The following is a 17,291-nucleotide window of genomic DNA, read 5'->3' as shown; positions in this document are numbered from 1 at the left end:
ATCTCTTTTAAGTTGCAGGAGGGGAGATCAATTTCAATATAAAATATGAATCATTCAGATTTGTGGTTTTACCTTTCACATGGAACCAAGGTTCATTATAACAGGCAAAAGTAACAGCTCATACAGTTGCTTAGTGGCATGTGGGGACATTTGAAGCAAGCAGAGAGCTTAAATATTACTTACAAGGGCACAGCTGGTTGCATATTCAACAAATCAGTCAAAAAATAAAGTTTGCCTGCATCAGTCAGATCTAAACAGGGAAAAACTTTTATGTACACACATTCTTACTTTCTCCAAAAGTCTCTCCCATTTTCCCTTTGGATAACAGTTACTGACTTTTCTTTTTTTATAATTTCAAAGAGTAGGTATCATCAAATTAAATAGACTTGGAAGAAATAGTCTCTAAAATGAGAGATTTTTCAGAAAGTTAAATAGCACTTGATTATAAAAGCATTTAAAATTGGACTTTGTTATTGTCTCCACAGTGTTGCTAATGGAGGGAAAGACAGTTTTGGTGAGTCCTTTGAATATCTGATGTGTAATATTTCAGAAGCAATAACTTTGTTAGCTGAATAAATGAATGTACATGTATATGTGTGCACCTGTGCCCCGCCCCCCAGCACACACATACAAGAAAGGAAGGACAGAGGTCCCTACAGCATCATTAGGGCCTATATTCTAGCAAAATATTTGACACCACACTTTAAGAAACATAGTAAAAAGTGACTTGGCAATTATATGTTGTAACAAAATGTATTGTTATCTGAGACTGTAAGAGAAGATTTTGTTAATAGTAAAGCTTGAGTTGTTCCAAACATTTTCACATATTAGGTCTCATGTGAAGATTTTTAAACCAAAGCTATGTAAATGTTGGACTATAAAGAAAGCTGAGCACCAAAGAATTGATGCTTTTGAACTGTGGTGTTGGAGAAAAATCTTGAGAGTCCCTTGGACTGCAAGGAGATCCAACCAGTCCATCCTAAAGGAAATCAATCCTGAATATTCACTGGAAGGACTGATGCTAAAGCTGAAACTCCAATACTTTGGCCACCTGATGCAAAGAGCTGACTCATTTGAAAAGACCCTGATGCTGGGAAAGATTGAGGGCAGGAGGAGAAAGGGATGACAGAGGATGAGATGGTTGGATGGCATCACTGACTCAATGGACATGGGTTTGCGTGGACTCCGGGAGTTGGTGATGGATAGAGAGGCCTGGCGTGCTGTGGTTCATGGGTTGCAAAGAGTCAGACACGACTGAGTGACTTCAACTGATGTAAATGTTAAGTACATTGTTTATATAGATTTCTTCCTTCTTAACTATCTTTCCTTATCTCCCATTAGATTGTGAGTCTTTTAATACATGTCCTATAATCAAAGCAGGAAACAAAGTATATACGTGTTCTACTTATGAAAATGACTTTTATTGGTTATGAGATTACTAATCCAATGATGATGTACATTTGATAAATTAGACCTATAGATGGCAGGATGGGCCCATCTTATTCATATTTTTTAAGGAGCAGACCTAGAGGAATCATCTCCTTTAGTTGCTCATGTTCAGGGAGCAAAACACACACACACACACACACACACACACACACTTAAAAATAATAATAAACTCCCCATAATTCTGAATCCCCAAGTTTTTACTTAATAAGGAATTTTGCTATGAATAGTTGACATGCTGTCATCCATCATTAAGTTTGTTAAAGCACTGTTCCCGGAGGCTGATCTACAGTGATCTGCAGAATATTCTTTTTTGCTCTCACACTCTTTCTGTCTCCTTCTCTACCTCTCTCTCACAAAGACTTTTTAGAATGCAGACACATTTCAGAAATATCTGGACAGGTAATCTAGAGAATGAGGGATTCATTGTATACTAGCTCTCCCATAGTTTTTTCACTGTAAATTTTACTTTCCTCTTACTTGAGGAAGTATTTACTCTCTACCTGAAGTAATTCTATTGATGAAATTACTGAAATCTCAGCTTAAAATTACAGCTCCTCTTACAATTACAGTCTAGAGCCTATGGGCCATGGTAAGCTAAAGAATTTAAATTGACTTCATATTAAATCAAAGCTGTTTATTGCTTCTTGGGGACCAAAGAAAGATGTGAGAAAAGAGGCCAAGAAACTAGAATGAGGGAAGCTTGAAAAAAAGCAAGAAGCCTGTTGAGTATCATTCACCAAAGACTGGGGTGCTGCATCTTTGTGGGTCAGGAAGTTGTTGATATACAGCGGACTACTGGGCCTACTGATCAGAAAAGAAGCTCACAACAGGCCAGCTGCTGAGGCATCAAGGCAGAGGGATCATCAGCTACACTAGGCAGAGAATATCTGAAAATCTGTGTTCTTCCTTTCAGATCCTAGCCTATAGAAAGAGTAGTTTATTGCACATGTTTTTGCTCATCTTTTCACTCTACATGGCCTTTATGTGAAATTTTATTTACTCTCATACTGGAAACTACCACATCCATGCTGGTACTTCCGAATCATATCTCCATTCTGGACTTAAGTACAGCTACCCACTGGACATTGCCTCCAACTGACTATGTCTAAAATTAAACACATTTCTCTCTTTCAATATTCACCTTCTCCCCCAGTAAAAAAGGGGTTAATCCTCTTCTTACATTCTAGCCTGGTTAATTATATCCAAAGTAAACTGAAGTAGTTATCTAGATTTTCACAATTCCATTCCTATTGCCTTCAGATTTGGTCATTAGCTCCTCTGTCCTAATTATCTCTGTCATCCCTATAATTCTTTTTGTGCAATTATCTTCTTGTAAGTCTAATACTTGGGTGTAGCCCTCCACATTGCCTAGGAAAGTATTTCAGAAATTAAATCTGTTTATATCCATCCTTTATTACAAGGATTCAATGCCTCTCCAAAACTAGAAGGATAAAGTCCAAACTCACCTTCAGGCCCTTTCTGTCCTAAGTCTACCACCTTGTCCAGCCTCATCTCTCAACACTCTCTTCTTCCTTTTTCTCTAACCATATTAAACTACTACTAGGTCTTCAAATGTATCAGATTGTTTCATTCTGCTATGCCTTTACATGAGCTGTTCCATACAGGAGTATTTTTCTCCCTCCCATTCCCACACCCAGGCTCAACCCAATCACATCCTTGTCTCAAGGGTTTTCTCTATAAATTGCCCTGAATCATTAAGACTGAGTGTCTCATTCTTTCATTTGTGACACTGTACATTGTTCTCATGATTATTGTTGAATGAACTCTACAAAGTTCTGCCTTTGAAAATATGACAACAGTGAATAAAATAATATTTTGAAGTTGTAACTTAGTTATAATTCATACAGCGATATTACCTACTCTAGATGACAGTCCTTTCATGGTCCTCAAAATAGATTAAGAGCCTCTTCTCTGCCCTTGTACTCTACTGTTGACTATACTGCACTAGAGTTATCTGCTTCTGTACTCCTCTTCTTATTCATCTGAGGACTCTTTGAGAATGAAGTTCCCATTCTATGAATAATTTTCTTTCCAACATCTAGCACAGTGCTTCATATATTGTGGGCAGTCTATATATTTGATGGATAACTATTGCTACTGATAAAATGTTGGAGCCTTATAATAGAACAATTGCTTTACTTCTGTCTTTATGCTTTAAATCTAGATGTCTGAACTTCTATGCTGCAAACATCATATTTAATCTGGAATTAGTCCTACAAAGTATGGTTCACATACAGAGCAAGGGATGAAGCTAAGTTATAGCCAGAGTTGAGACATTATATCAAATTTATGTGCCTTCTCCCTTGATTACCAATGACAACTTACTACCTAAACCCTCAGTAAAGTACTGGTCAATCAGTCATCAAATAAGCTCAGCCATCTGTATATATAGTTTTTGAAAGCAACTGAACTGAGTATTCTTGGGAGGTGTGATATAATAACAATGGGTAACATATATTACATACATCATCCCACTTAATTTTTATCCTAAAGTGGGAGTTATCCAGGAGTCATGTACGGATGTGAGAGGTGGACCATAAAGAAGGCTGAGTGCCAAAGAATTGATGCTTTTGAACTGTGGTGCTGGAGAAGATTCTTGAGATTCCTTGGAGAACAAGGAAATCAAACCATTCAATCCTAAAGGAAATCAACCCTGAATACTCATTGGAAGGACTGATGCTGAAGCTGAAGTTCCAGTACTTTGGCCACCTGATGCAAAGAGCTGACTCATTGGAAAAGACCCTGATGCTGGGAAAGACTGAAGGCAGAAGGAGAAGAGGGCAACAGAGGATGAGATGATTGGATGGCATCACTGATTCAATGGACATGAACTTGGGCCAACTCTGGGAGATGGTGAGGAACAGAGGGGCCTGGCATGCTGCAGTCCATGGAGTCATAAAGAGTGGACATGACGGTGACTGAACAACAATGGAGTGGGAGCTATTATTGCCCTTACTTTACAAATGAATTAACTGAAGCTTTGGCATTTACTCAAGATCATATAACTATATATGATGAAACTGTGGTTCAAATTATGACCTGCTTGACTTCCATTATGTGTGAAACATAGACACACAAACATTTATACATAAAAAAGTGCTACATTCCTTTTTCGTGGTCTTAGTTATGGCAAGACTCTAAACTATAACTTCTTGACTTTTTCCTTCTTGATGATCTGGAAAATGTAGGTTATTATACATAAGAAGTAGAGTTTAATAGAATCGGGATTTATTCTAAATAGTTTTGGATAGGGACCTGATTCTCAGTGACTGAAACTCAATGTAGTGTTTGCTATGCATAAGCACTATGAAGGGAAACTCACATTTTTGATTAACTCTCTGAGCATATTAATATGCATGGATACAAATCATAATAATATGAATTTCTCTATTCATGGCTTGTTTCATATATCATTATTTACACAAATGGCAGACTCTTTGGAGTCTAATTCCTTTCTCCTGGATTGGAAGATGAGCACTTTGGTTTTACACTCCCCTGACTATAAGAAGGGCTAATATTCAATAACAGGTTAAAAAAAATTAGCAGGTCATGGGCCAACATTAGATCAGCTTAGGACCGACCACTTCTTTTGGATCAGTTTAGAGGTTGAAGGCTCTCCCATCTACAGACCTTGTGAAGATATGAAAGGAATTCTTATCGAGGGGAAACCAGCTTCACATGAACTTTTAAAAAAGCTGTCTTTCTCTACATAGTTTGAAGATTCATAGTGCCTGTGTTGGAGAATGGTACCATTCCAAAGAGTTTTAAAATCCCGTAAAAATGTATGTTCGAATGTCTCTGAGTCTCACTTTTAAAAATATTTCAGCCAAACATTAACCTCATTCATCTTTCATAAACTTAAAATTTTATATCTGGTGTATGTTGCCCATTTCTAACCATTTATTAAAAACAGTTTTTATACATTCAGCAATAGCACCTTAAATTACTAAAATTTATATTAAAAAAAAGCTAAGAAAGGCAAACATGTTACATGTAGAGGTTTATCTTTCAATAATATGTTGCAAATGATACTGGTTTTATGTTTAGCACAGTAAGAAACAGTGAAACATAGAAGTTAAAACCTGGGACTCTGAAATTAGACTGTTGATCAGGTTTGTGCTTTGTCACTTATTAGCCATTTGACTTTGACCAAGCTTTTAATTTCCCTTCATTTTAGTTTCCTCATCTGTAAGAAGAGAATTTTAGAATTTACCTTTTATGGTAGTGTGAGAATTAAAAGAACAAATTCATATAAAGATATTGGAACAGATTCATTTAAAGATATTATCTGGTTTACAGTAAGTTCACAAATAAGTATTACCATCACTGTAATATTCCTTTATATAACTGGAGATTAAAATATACTTTGCACAGCTAAATCTCAGTCTATTCATTCATTAATTAATTGTCTATTCAAACACTGTTTAATTCACTTATTCACTAAATAAGTTGTCTATGTGAATATCAGACATAGTTTAATATTGTCTATGAAATATTAGACACCGTGCTTAGTGATATGGGAGAATTAATCAGACATTGATTCTGTTTTCTCAACAAACATAATTTGGTAGAGAGATACAAACTATGCAAAAATAATTATTGTAAAAAATAGAAACTCTTAGTGCAATAAGAGTTTCAGGTGAGGTCACACAAGAGTTTTGAATATACAGACATTTCTTCAAACTTCCAGGGTTAAGTTCAAAATTATAGACAAAATTTGCATATTATGTCTTTCTTAATGAATTTCAATCAAATTGTTCTAGTTATCCTTAGCACTTCTATACACAGAAAGTCAGCAACAAAGGAAGATCATCAGAGTCCATTCTGAAGATACCATGTTTAGAAGCCTTTTCAGCAGTGCATTATATCCAGATGACTGTGCTAAGGTTGCCAGAGTAAAACAAACAAATAAATGACATTTGTTTCTAATTTGTTACATTCATTAATGCTTCCGTTTTGAAAATCAGAGTGTGATTTAGAAATTTAAGTAGCAAAAATTAATGTGTTATTAAGCCTTAAATTTTTCTTTACTTGGTTTAATTCATTTACCTTTTCAGGTTCTTGAATATTTAAACAATTTAAAATATTAATAACATTACAAAAGAAGTATCAATATTTACATTAACTTGGAATTCACACTGCTGTATAATATTTGCAATGTTATTATTCATAATTACACTAAGTAAATAATCTTCATGGAAGAAACTTAAGCAAGTATATTATACTTTGACTATTTTGTGGCAAGCAATGCGTTTCTTTCAGAGTAGGGGGTACTAAGAAATACTTTATAATATTGAACTGAAATAATACATGATGTGATTTTTTAAAAGTGTATATAGGACAAATCATCTTAAATTATTATTTTCTATTAACAACCAACTGATATATTTTATTTAACAATAGAGATTCTTAAATCTTGGTAATTCAGAGTTCATAAATCATGAAACTTATTTAATATTTTTAAGTAGTAGGAGTATTATATATCCCGTTCCTCATTTCTGCAAAATAGAAACAATCATGTCTGTGATGAACTCATAATATTTGCCTTTTTCAGAGAGCGCTTACTATCAAAGGATGACAGCATAAATATACATATGTCAGGTTACCATAAAAACATAAACTATCAAAGATAAGAATGGTTTAGATAACTGTACAACTAAAAAGACAGCATATTCTCTGGAGTCTTCTTTGAACATTTTGAGTAACATTCCACTTCAAAATCAGGAATATTTTATGGTTATAACAACTCTTGAACAACAGCTTCTAAAAAGTACTAAAACTAATTGAAAACGTTAAAATATAATTCTCTACTTTCCCCTAATCCTTGTGTTTGGTCTTCTTTTTTTTCATTTCTTGTCCTTAGAACTAAGATACATTAGAACTAAAGTACCTATTTAAGTAAAACCTTATGTTCTTTTTCAAAATACAGTTTTGAGTAAAAACATTACCTATATGGATAAAATATTTTGTCCATCATCATTTACTCACTATTATATCATTTACTCACTATTATACCTTGGTCATGGTGAAATTCTCACTATTTCAAAATATCTAGAGAAAGTCAACCAAGAGTAAATTCAATCCAGATTAATTTATGCTTAAATATAATGAATTTTTGAAAACAAAACAAAACTAAATTCTACCAACCAACCATCATCAGTCAGAAGACATCTTTAGTGGATCCTATTATTTATGTAACATTCTCCTTTTCTCAGATCTAAAATATTTTTCTAAGCACATATGTAATTCTATAGGGATTATCAAATTCTCCACAATCCAGATTATTTGGGGGCCAAATTTCCTCTGTGTAAGGAACATGACACATCAGGCTGAGCTCATAGACAGGAACCAAAAGGCCCTGGGAGCATTTTGGTAATTCTGTGTTACTTACGGCTGAGAGGCAGGCTCGCGTTGGTTGTGCCTAGCTTGTTGACAGCCACACAAGTATAGTTGCCGAAGTGCTCCTGTGTCACATTGGTAACAGTGAGAATAGATCTTGTGCTAAAATTTTGAATGATAATTCCTTGTTGGCCATTGAAGAGCCTAAAAGACAAAATAAACTCTAGGTAAATATGTATTGTGAATACCATTTTCATTTTTATCTAGATGGGGTTGTCATGGTAACCCATAGACAGTTTTGACCATGCTGCTGTTAGCATATAACATGATAACAATGTAATTATATTTTCCTTACAGTAGTAGATACCAGGGAAGGGAAACTGTATGACAGTGGCAGACTGTTCCTATGGGATTATCTGTGCTATATAACAAACCGGACTTAGATAACCACATGTCCTGTCCATACATTGATTTGTATTTTAGAAAATTAAACACATTACAGCAATGGCATCTCAACTGTTAAAGCCAAGGAAAAGTAAAAGGGATTAAATATAATGATTCCATTAAAAACACAAACTCCTGATTTCTAAAAAGTTGACCAGAATATGTCTGTGTACTAAGTTGCTTTAGTTGTGTCTGACTCTTTGCCATCCTATGGACTGTAGCCCACCAAGCTCCTCTGTCCATAGGATTCTCCAGACAAGAATACTGGAGTGGACTGCCATGCCCTCCGCCAGGGAATCTTCCTGACTGAGGAATCGAACCCAAGTCTCTCATGTTTCCTGCATCGGCAGGGGCGGGTTCTTTAACACTAGCGCCACCTGGTGAGGCCTAGGCTATTTCAAATGATAGTTTTAGATAACTTTCATCATGAAAGTTAATCCTATAGCTGTGGTAGGATGGTTCTGAGTCCAGACTCAACACTTTACTGCTACTTTACTGTAGGTACAACCCAAATAGATGACTTGTTAAATCTACAAAAAGAAAAAAAAAAAGTTAAATATAATATTGAGGGTAGTATCTAAGTTGAGTCCTATCTTCGGTTGGTTTCCCAGGAGGCTCAGTGGTAAACAATCTGCTTTCCAAGCAGAAGAGGCTGGTTCAAACCCCGGGTCAGGAAGATCCCCTGGAGAAGGAAAAAACAACCCACTCCAGTATTCTTGCCTAGACAATCCTGTGGGGGGTTGCACAGAGTCAGACATGACTTCGTGACTAGGCAGCAGCAGCAGCAGCCTATCTGTGCCACATTTTAGTAATGTGCCTAATAAAGTCCTTTAACCTTTCTAGACTCAATATAGGATTCAATTTTACCTGATTCCATCCTGAATACTCAACTTTCCTTCTCCACACTTACCAGTAGAGGCCCTTACTCTCAGATAGGCTGACATAGTTCTCCCATTTTCAATGCTTCACATGATTGCTTCTGCTTCACTCTTTTCCTGAATCTTACCCCAATGGTCAACATCTCTTTTTATCTCTGACAGCCAGACCTTTTCATCCTCATGTAAGTCTGATCTATGTCCTATGTCTCCTACTCTGCTGCTGCTACTGCTGCTGCTAAGTCGCTTCAGTTGTGTCCGACTCTGTGTGACCCCATAGATGGCAGCCCACCAGGCTCCCCCATCCCTGGGATTCTCCAGGCGAGGACATGGAAGCAACCTAGATGTCCATCAGCAGATGAATGGATAAGAAAGCTGTGGTACATATACACAATGGAGTATTACTCAGCCATTAAAAAGAATACATTTAAATAAGTTCTAATGAGGTGGATGAAACTGGAGCCTATTATACAGAGTGAAGTAAGCCAGAAAGAAAAACACCAATATAGTATACTAATGCATATATACGGAATTTAGAAAGATGGTAACAATAACCCTGTATATGAGACAGCAAAAGAGACACTGATGTATAGAACAGTCTTTTGGACTCTGTGGGAGAGGGAGAGGGTGGGATGATTTGGCAGAATGGCATTGAAATATGTACAATATCATATATGAAACAAGTCGCCAGTCCAGGTTCGATGCACGCTACTGGATGCTTGGGGCTGGTGCACTGGGATGACCCAGAGGGATGGTATGGGGAAGTAGGAGGGAGGATGGTTCAGGATGGGGAACACATGTATACCTGTGGCGGATTCATTTTGATATATGGCAAAACCAATACAATATTTTAAACTTAAAAAAAAAAAAAAAAAGAACACTGGAGTGGGTTGCCATTTCCTTCTCCAGTGCATGAAAGTGAAAAGTGAAAGTGAAGTTGCTCAGTCGTGTCCAACTCTTAGCGATCCCATGGACTGCAGCCTACTATGCTCCTCCACCCATGGGATTTTCCAGGCAAGAGTACTGGAGTGGGTTGCCATTGCCTTCTCTGATCTCTCCTACTCTGCTGCTCCCTAAATGACTTTCCTCTCTCTGTGTCTCTTTCTCTTACTCTGCATATCACTCTCCAAATTGTTGTAGAATTTATAATATCAAAACCACAATATTGCATTGTTCTCTCTAGCAGTTTCTATACATACAAGTCTACCCAAATAAACTGAATTGCTTTAAATTTCTCAAAAGGCAAGGCCATATGGACATACTTTATATTTGAATTCTACATAGCATGTAATAGTTGTATCTTAGGTGAATAATACATATTTCATAAGTCAATAGGGCTTCCCTGGTGGTTAAGATGGTAAAGCATCTGCCTGCAATGCAGGAGACCTGGGTTTGATCCCTGGGTTGGTAAGATACCCTGAAGAAGGGAATGGCAAACCACTCCAGTCTTCTTGCCAGGAGAACTCCACAGACAGAGGAGCCTGGTGGGCTCTATTAGACCATGAGGTTGCAAAGAGTTGGACATGACTGAGTGACTAACACTCTTATGTATGTCAATGAAGTTTGAATGACATCCCCATAACACAGGGATCACTAAGTCCCCTTCAGTGGCCCCTTTAAGAATGCTTCTTTCTAAATATGAAATCTGCTATAATGAGAAGCCAACCAAATAATAACTTCTCCCTAACAAACCCCAAAATTTATTGTGAAAGAATGTGCTAATCATAATATGGGCTACAGAAGCTCTTAGCTCAAACGGCTTGTTAATTTTTCTTCTTTAATGTGTTCAAGTCTTAGTATTAAGCATTTCTTTAATCACAAAGATGCTAATAATTGACATTCCCCTGAGAGTTTAGGTTGAACTCCTTTGCATTATGTTATGTGACTTGCATCTGAATTTAGATAAAATATACTGGAGTTAAATGCAGATTAAAATAAGCAACCATGCTTTATTACTCTGGGAATTACTTATATTTCATGTCATAGCTAAATTTGGCTTATCCAAAACTCAAATTTTAATCAGATAAATAAAATTTTTAGTTTAATAAGTATTGAAAAAATTTCACTTGACCTATAAACCTAATGACCTCCAATTCTGACACAAGAAAATATGGCATAAAATATCTAGGACATGGAAATTTTAAACATCTGTATCATGGGGCTTCCCTAGTAGCTCAGTTGGTAAAGAATCCACCTGCAATGCAGGTGACCCCAGTTCGATTTCTGGGTTGCGAAGATCTGCTGGAGAAGGGATAGGCTACCCACTCCAGTATTCTTGGGCTTCCCTGGTGGCTCAGCTGGTAAAGAATCTGCCTGCAATGTGGGAGACTTGGGTTCAATCCCTGGGTTGGGAAGATCCCCTGGAGAGGGGAAAGGCTACCCACTCAAGTATTCTGGCTGGAGAATTCCATGGTTTGTATAGTACATGGGGTCACAAAGAGTTGGACACAACTGAGCAACTTTACTGAGACTGATACTTCTCAATATAGTATCATATTGCAAATCTATCAATATTTATGCTAAAATCCCACAGTGATTCTTACATATTTTTCTGCATCACATCAGTAAATTTACTTTTAAACAATAGTATATGATATGAATAAAAATCCAGTTTCATTGTCCTTCATTATAGCAGATTTCAAGCTTTAACATGATGGCTTAAATCAAATTGTGTGTGCATGCTCAGTCATGTTCAACAATTTGCAACCCTATGAACTGTAGCCTACCAGGCTCCTCTGTCTATAGGATTCACCAGGCAAGAATACTGGAGTGGGTTGCCATTTCCTCCTCGAGGGGCTCTTCGTGACTGAACCCACCTTTCCCATATCTCCTGCACTGGCAAGTGGATTCTTTCACAACTGAACCACCCAGGATTAGGTAAGCCCATGTCTGATAGTCTCCCTGGTGGCTCAGCAATAAAGAATCTGCCTGTCAATGCAGGAGATACAGGTTTGATCCCTGGACCAAGGAAGATCCCCTGGAAGAAATGGCAACCCACTCCAGTATTCTTGCCTGAGAAATCCCGTGGACAGAAGAGCCTGGAAGGCTATAGTCCTTGGGATCACAAAAGGGTCAGACATGACTTAGAGACTAAACGATAACAAAATGCTAAGGCTGTATCTTCCAGAGGACTCAGCAACTCCTTAGACTACTAACTCCCTTTTGTGTCCCATCTACCAAAACCAAGACTCATTTTTCTACCAAAGAATTGAGGAGATATTTGTTAGAGTCTTCATTTGGCTAGACTCTGGAGAGAAAATCCCAAGGGAGTATACTCTGTTACTTCATGGCACTGTTTGCTTATGTTCCTTATGGCTGTTCTTCTGAGCTGGGTTCCAACTTTCTGCCCTTTAATGTATCTGAAGGCAAAGCCGCAGATGTTGCTAAACCATGCAGTGAATCCATACTCTGTATGTGCAGGCCCATTTTTGGCCCCTAGCCAGCAGTGTTATGTGTATTCTTACCAGAGTGGCACATTAGTGGCATTTTAGCAGTAGCAGCTCCTTCTGCTCTGATCAGCCTGGCAGGTGATTATGGCCAATAAAAGAGAAAAGCATCTTCCCTGGGGGGATGTTCTTCCCTGAGAGAAAGCTATCTCTGAGATAACTGGAAAAGTCCAAAGCTTACTTTCTTCTATCCTGGGGAGTTTTAGAAGTACTGACTGCTCACGCATCATTGAAGAACCTGCCTTTGCCTGGTAGATGACTGGGGAACTCTTTCCAAAGCTGACCTGGAAGGAGAGTGACTTCTGAGATGGGATATATCTCTGGAGGGTATATTTCTATGATTTTCCTACAGTTATCTGGAGATAGTGTTAGTGAAAGTTTTCTCAGCTATTTAAATCAATTCTAAAAATTACTATAGAAATGAGTTCTATGCTGGGTGATTAGGGGCTAAGCTGAACAACACATTATTACTGAAGCTTTTCCAAGAAGAATCATATATATTCATATATATATATGAATACATCTTAGTTATTATTATTAATACTTATTATTAATAGATAAAAAAAAATGAACTATGCCTAGAAATCCCATCATGAGTGACCCTAATGTAATTTCACTGCTTCACTGAAAATAAATAAGGAAAGAGATCTTTATGATGAGTTTTTTAATGAAGCAGGCTTCTTCTAATATGTTTAAATATAATTATATTTTCCAGAAAGAGAGTCATTCTTTTTATATCAAACATACATTTGACAAATTGAATTGCTGTTCTGTGTTAAAGAAAATCCTTAGTAGGTTTCAAGTGTGTGCCATGAGCCTATTCACGGGATGATCCTGGATCCACTGGATTTTTCACATTTATTCTAGATTTGTTTGAATCCAGACTTCTTTATTTGCATCAGTGATGTGAAATCTGAAAGTGGCAACTCAAGAAATAGTTCACAACACAACTTGTAGTGAAACTGGAGAACAAAAAAATTGGAATATTGCCTTTTCAGGAGTTCATTCTCTTTTCCTAGACACTTAACCCTTTCAAGTTCTAAGAGAATGGTTCTTGTACTTAGCTTATAGAATGAGAGATGTTTTATTATAATCCCTCCACTCAAAAAGAAAAAAACAAACTCTATTATGTTAGGAATTAAATATGATATTCCTTAGCATGTGGTGCCTGCTTAGAAATGTCTGGTCACTTTTTTTTTTTTTGCATTTTTACTATTCACTGGACCCCATGGATATAAGATTCTTCTACTACTGTGGGCTCTGAGGTCCTCTACCCTCTGTTACCCCTAGGAGTTTGTTCCAAATCACTATGATCTGCATCACCCCCACCACCAAATCCATATATTGAAATCCTAAGTCTCAGAGACAATGGTATTAGTAGGTGGGTCTTTGGGAGGAACTTAAAAGTGATGAAGGTAAAACCTTCATGGTTGAGATCAGTACTTCATAAAAGAGACTTCAGAGATATTCCTACCTGTTTCTGCCATGTGAAGATGCAATGAGAAGTCTGACACCCAGAAGGGTATCCTCACCCAATCATGCTGGCACCTTGATCTTGGACTCTCAGCCTCCAGCACTGTGAGATAAATTTCTTTGGTTTATAAGCTACCCAGTCTGTGGTATTTTGTTGTAGCAGCTCAGATGGACTAAGACACATACCAAGGACCACTGCCCTCCTTCTTCTTTCTTCTGTCTTTTGTTAATATCTCATATATCTGTGAACTGAAGGCTATTTGCTTTGCCAGCAGATTCTGGGCTTCCCTCAGAGCTCAGTTAGTAAAGAGTCTGTGGAGCCTGGTAGGCTGCAGTCCATGGGGTCTCTAAGAGTCGGACACGACTGAGCGACTTCACTTTCACTTTTCACTTTCATGCATTGGAGAAGGAAATGGCAACCCATTCCAGTGTTCTTGCCTGGAGATTCCCAGGGACGGCAGAGCCTGGTGGGCTGCCATCTATGGGGTCACACAGAGTCGGACACGACTGAAGCAACTTAGCAGCAGCAGCAGCAGCAGCAGCTTGCAATGCAGGAGACTCCAGTTCGATTCCTGGGTTGGGAAGATCCCCTGGAGAAGGGAAAGGCTACCCTCTCCAGCATGCTAGCCTGGAGAATTCCATGGACTGTATAGTCCATGGGTTCAGACACAACTGAGAAACTTTCATTTCACTTCACTTCACTTCTGCCAACTCATAACTGACACAGCCTGACCAATTAACTAGTTCTGAATTAGAACAGTTCTTCATATTTTCAGTGTCAGAAGCAGCACATGGAAAGCATATTAATAGCTATGGTACTTCTCTTTCTGGTACATGAAATGTTAACAAACTTTACAATAATAACCTCTCTTAAACAGTATTTATCTAGGATAGCCAGAAAAACCCAGAGCAACATCACAACAGCAAAACTGGCCATTTAGCCATTAGCACTGATTGTCAAAGTTGCAAAAATAAATGGAACAACTAAACCTGACCTCATTCATTTAAAATATAAATCCAGCCTCAGTACAAATTTTGGGACTATAATTTTTATTTGCCTTTCCAGGTCAGGAGTAACAATAGCTATTTCTAGAGAAGCAAGCATTTGTTGGGAAAGACTGAAGGCAGGAGGAGAAGGGGATGACAGAGGATGAGATGGTTGGATGGCATCACTGACTCAATGGACATGAGTTTGAGTAAACTCCGGAAGTTGGTGATGGACAGGGAGACCTGGTATGTTGTAGTCCATGGGGTCGCGAAGAGTTGGACATGACTGAGCGACTGAACTGAACTGAACTGAAGCTTTCAGGTGCAAATAGTCACAAGAAAACTCCATTGCTAGTACAGGAACCATATATAAGTGTGTCAGATAACAACAATTAAATTATTAAAATAACTTGCAAAAAAATAAATTAAAAAACAACTTTCAATAGGAATGGGAAAGGTGTTCTTAAATGGTAATAGATCTTTTATCAGACTAGAATTACAAAAGAATATGATAATAATATGGGCTTCCTTGGTGGCTCAGATGGTAAAGAATCTTCCTGCAATGCAGGGGACCTGGGTTTGATCCCTGGGTTGGGAAGATCCCTTGGAGAAGGGCATGGATACCCCCTCCAGTATTCTTGCCTGGAGAATTCCATGGACATAGGATCCTGGCTTGCTATAGTCCATGGAGTCACAAAGAGTCAGACACGACTGAGTGACTATATACACACACACACACACCTGATAATAATATATCATGTTATACAACTGGATAAGATGAATACAGGCTTACTAACTGATATTTGGGTGGTAGCATAGGAAATATGGAAGGTGGTAGGGGAAAATAAGCAGCTCTGGAATCATACAAGTTATATTTACAAAGAAAAGGAACATTACTTCCAGAAATTGATTTCAGGCTTGTGGAGTTCCAAGTCATGGTATGAACTACAGACAGTTCAAAAAAAGAGCTTTAGAGAAAGTCACGGGTGATGATAAATACTCTGATATGGTATTAATGGAAATAAAGATTAATTTTGTCATCAAATGATTATTAAATATCTCCTATGCTTGAGGCACTGATTTAGGAACCAAAGAGAAATAGACAAATAGAACACTATTAGTATCTAAAGGGTTTTAGCTACATCTGAAAATCTGAAAATGACACTGAGACGGCATATAGGTCCTTGTACAACACATCTTTTAATGGCTCTTTCAATGTTAAAGTTTCAGCTTAAATACATATATCGCTCTGAATTCATGACTATTTCTGTCTTTTCAGTGTGAGCAGGAATGGTTTATGAATGTGGAAAATACTAGCTGCTCTCAACACATTTATGACAGAAGTTAATCTAAGAAATTTCAACGTTATACAGAAACTTTTAGTGTTAAGAGTGTGGGAAACTGACATTTAGGCATTTTCAAAGGTATGATCAACTAATCTTCATAGCCATCCTATAAGGTAAGCATTATTGGTCCTATTTTGCAGATGAGAAAAAAGAACAATTTAGAAAAAAATAAATATTTTTATTTTCCACTGTTTGATAAGTGAAAGTGAAAGTTGCTCAGTCACGTCTGACTCTTTGTGACCCCATGAACTATACAGCCCATGGAATTCTCTAAGCTAGAATCCTGGAGTGGGTAGCCTTTCCCTTCTCCAGGGGATCTTCCCAACCCAGGGATCGAACCCAGGTCTACCTAATTGCAGGCAGATTCTTTACCAGCTGAGCCATAAAGGAAGCCCAAGAATACTGGAGTGAGTAGCCTATCCCTTCTCCAGTAGATCTTCCTGACCCAGGAATTGAACCTGGGTCTCCTGCATTGGAGGCAGATTCTTTACCAACTGAACTATCAGGGAAGCCCATTTGATAAGTTGTAGAACCAAAATTAAAATCTGGGTCTTCTGAATATTGGTATCCTCCAAAAGTAGCAACTGAAATTTTGAAACCACCAAGAGAAATCAGGATATTGCATTTGAATTTGGAGAGACAAGTCAGAAATCATGGGTTGTTGAAGGAAGTCAAGTTAAATCAAGGAATAAAACTAATGGTGCTAAATAACCAAGTTTTCATGTGGCATTTATGCCAAGAAAGCCAGGTTCAACTCATGAGGTGAAACTAGTGGGGTAGATACTCAAACAAAAATGTAGGGTTTGGTTCAAATAGCTGCCTGGTGATTTCTCTGGCAGTTCAGATAAGCTAGAGGCCTCTTAACTATCTATTATGGGCTTAATTATGCACAGCAATGCCACCCCTTACAT

General features: G+C 37.6%; 1 protein-coding gene across 3 annotated transcripts in view; it reads right to left on the bottom strand.

Moving 5' to 3' along the window:
• NEGR1 (neuronal growth regulator 1) overlaps window positions 1–17,291 on the bottom strand; it is a 1,035,936-nt gene that overhangs the window by 212,937 nt on the left and 805,708 nt on the right. For all 3 annotated transcript variants that reach the window (XM_027536882.1, XM_027536880.1, XM_027536881.1), the window contains one exon: window positions 7,862–8,013. In XM_027536882.1, the coding sequence (XP_027392683.1) occupies window positions 7,862–8,013 (152 nt within the window). The remainder of the gene's footprint in view (window positions 1–7,861; window positions 8,014–17,291) is intronic.

The sequence above is a fragment of the Bos indicus x Bos taurus genome, chromosome 3, assembly GCF_003369695.1.
Source record: "Bos indicus x Bos taurus breed Angus x Brahman F1 hybrid chromosome 3, Bos_hybrid_MaternalHap_v2.0, whole genome shotgun sequence".
NCBI classification, from domain to species: Eukaryota; Metazoa; Chordata; class Mammalia; order Artiodactyla; family Bovidae; genus Bos; species Bos indicus x Bos taurus.
Note: the sequence above shows the minus strand (reverse complement) of the source record. Positions and strands in the feature narration are given on the sequence as shown.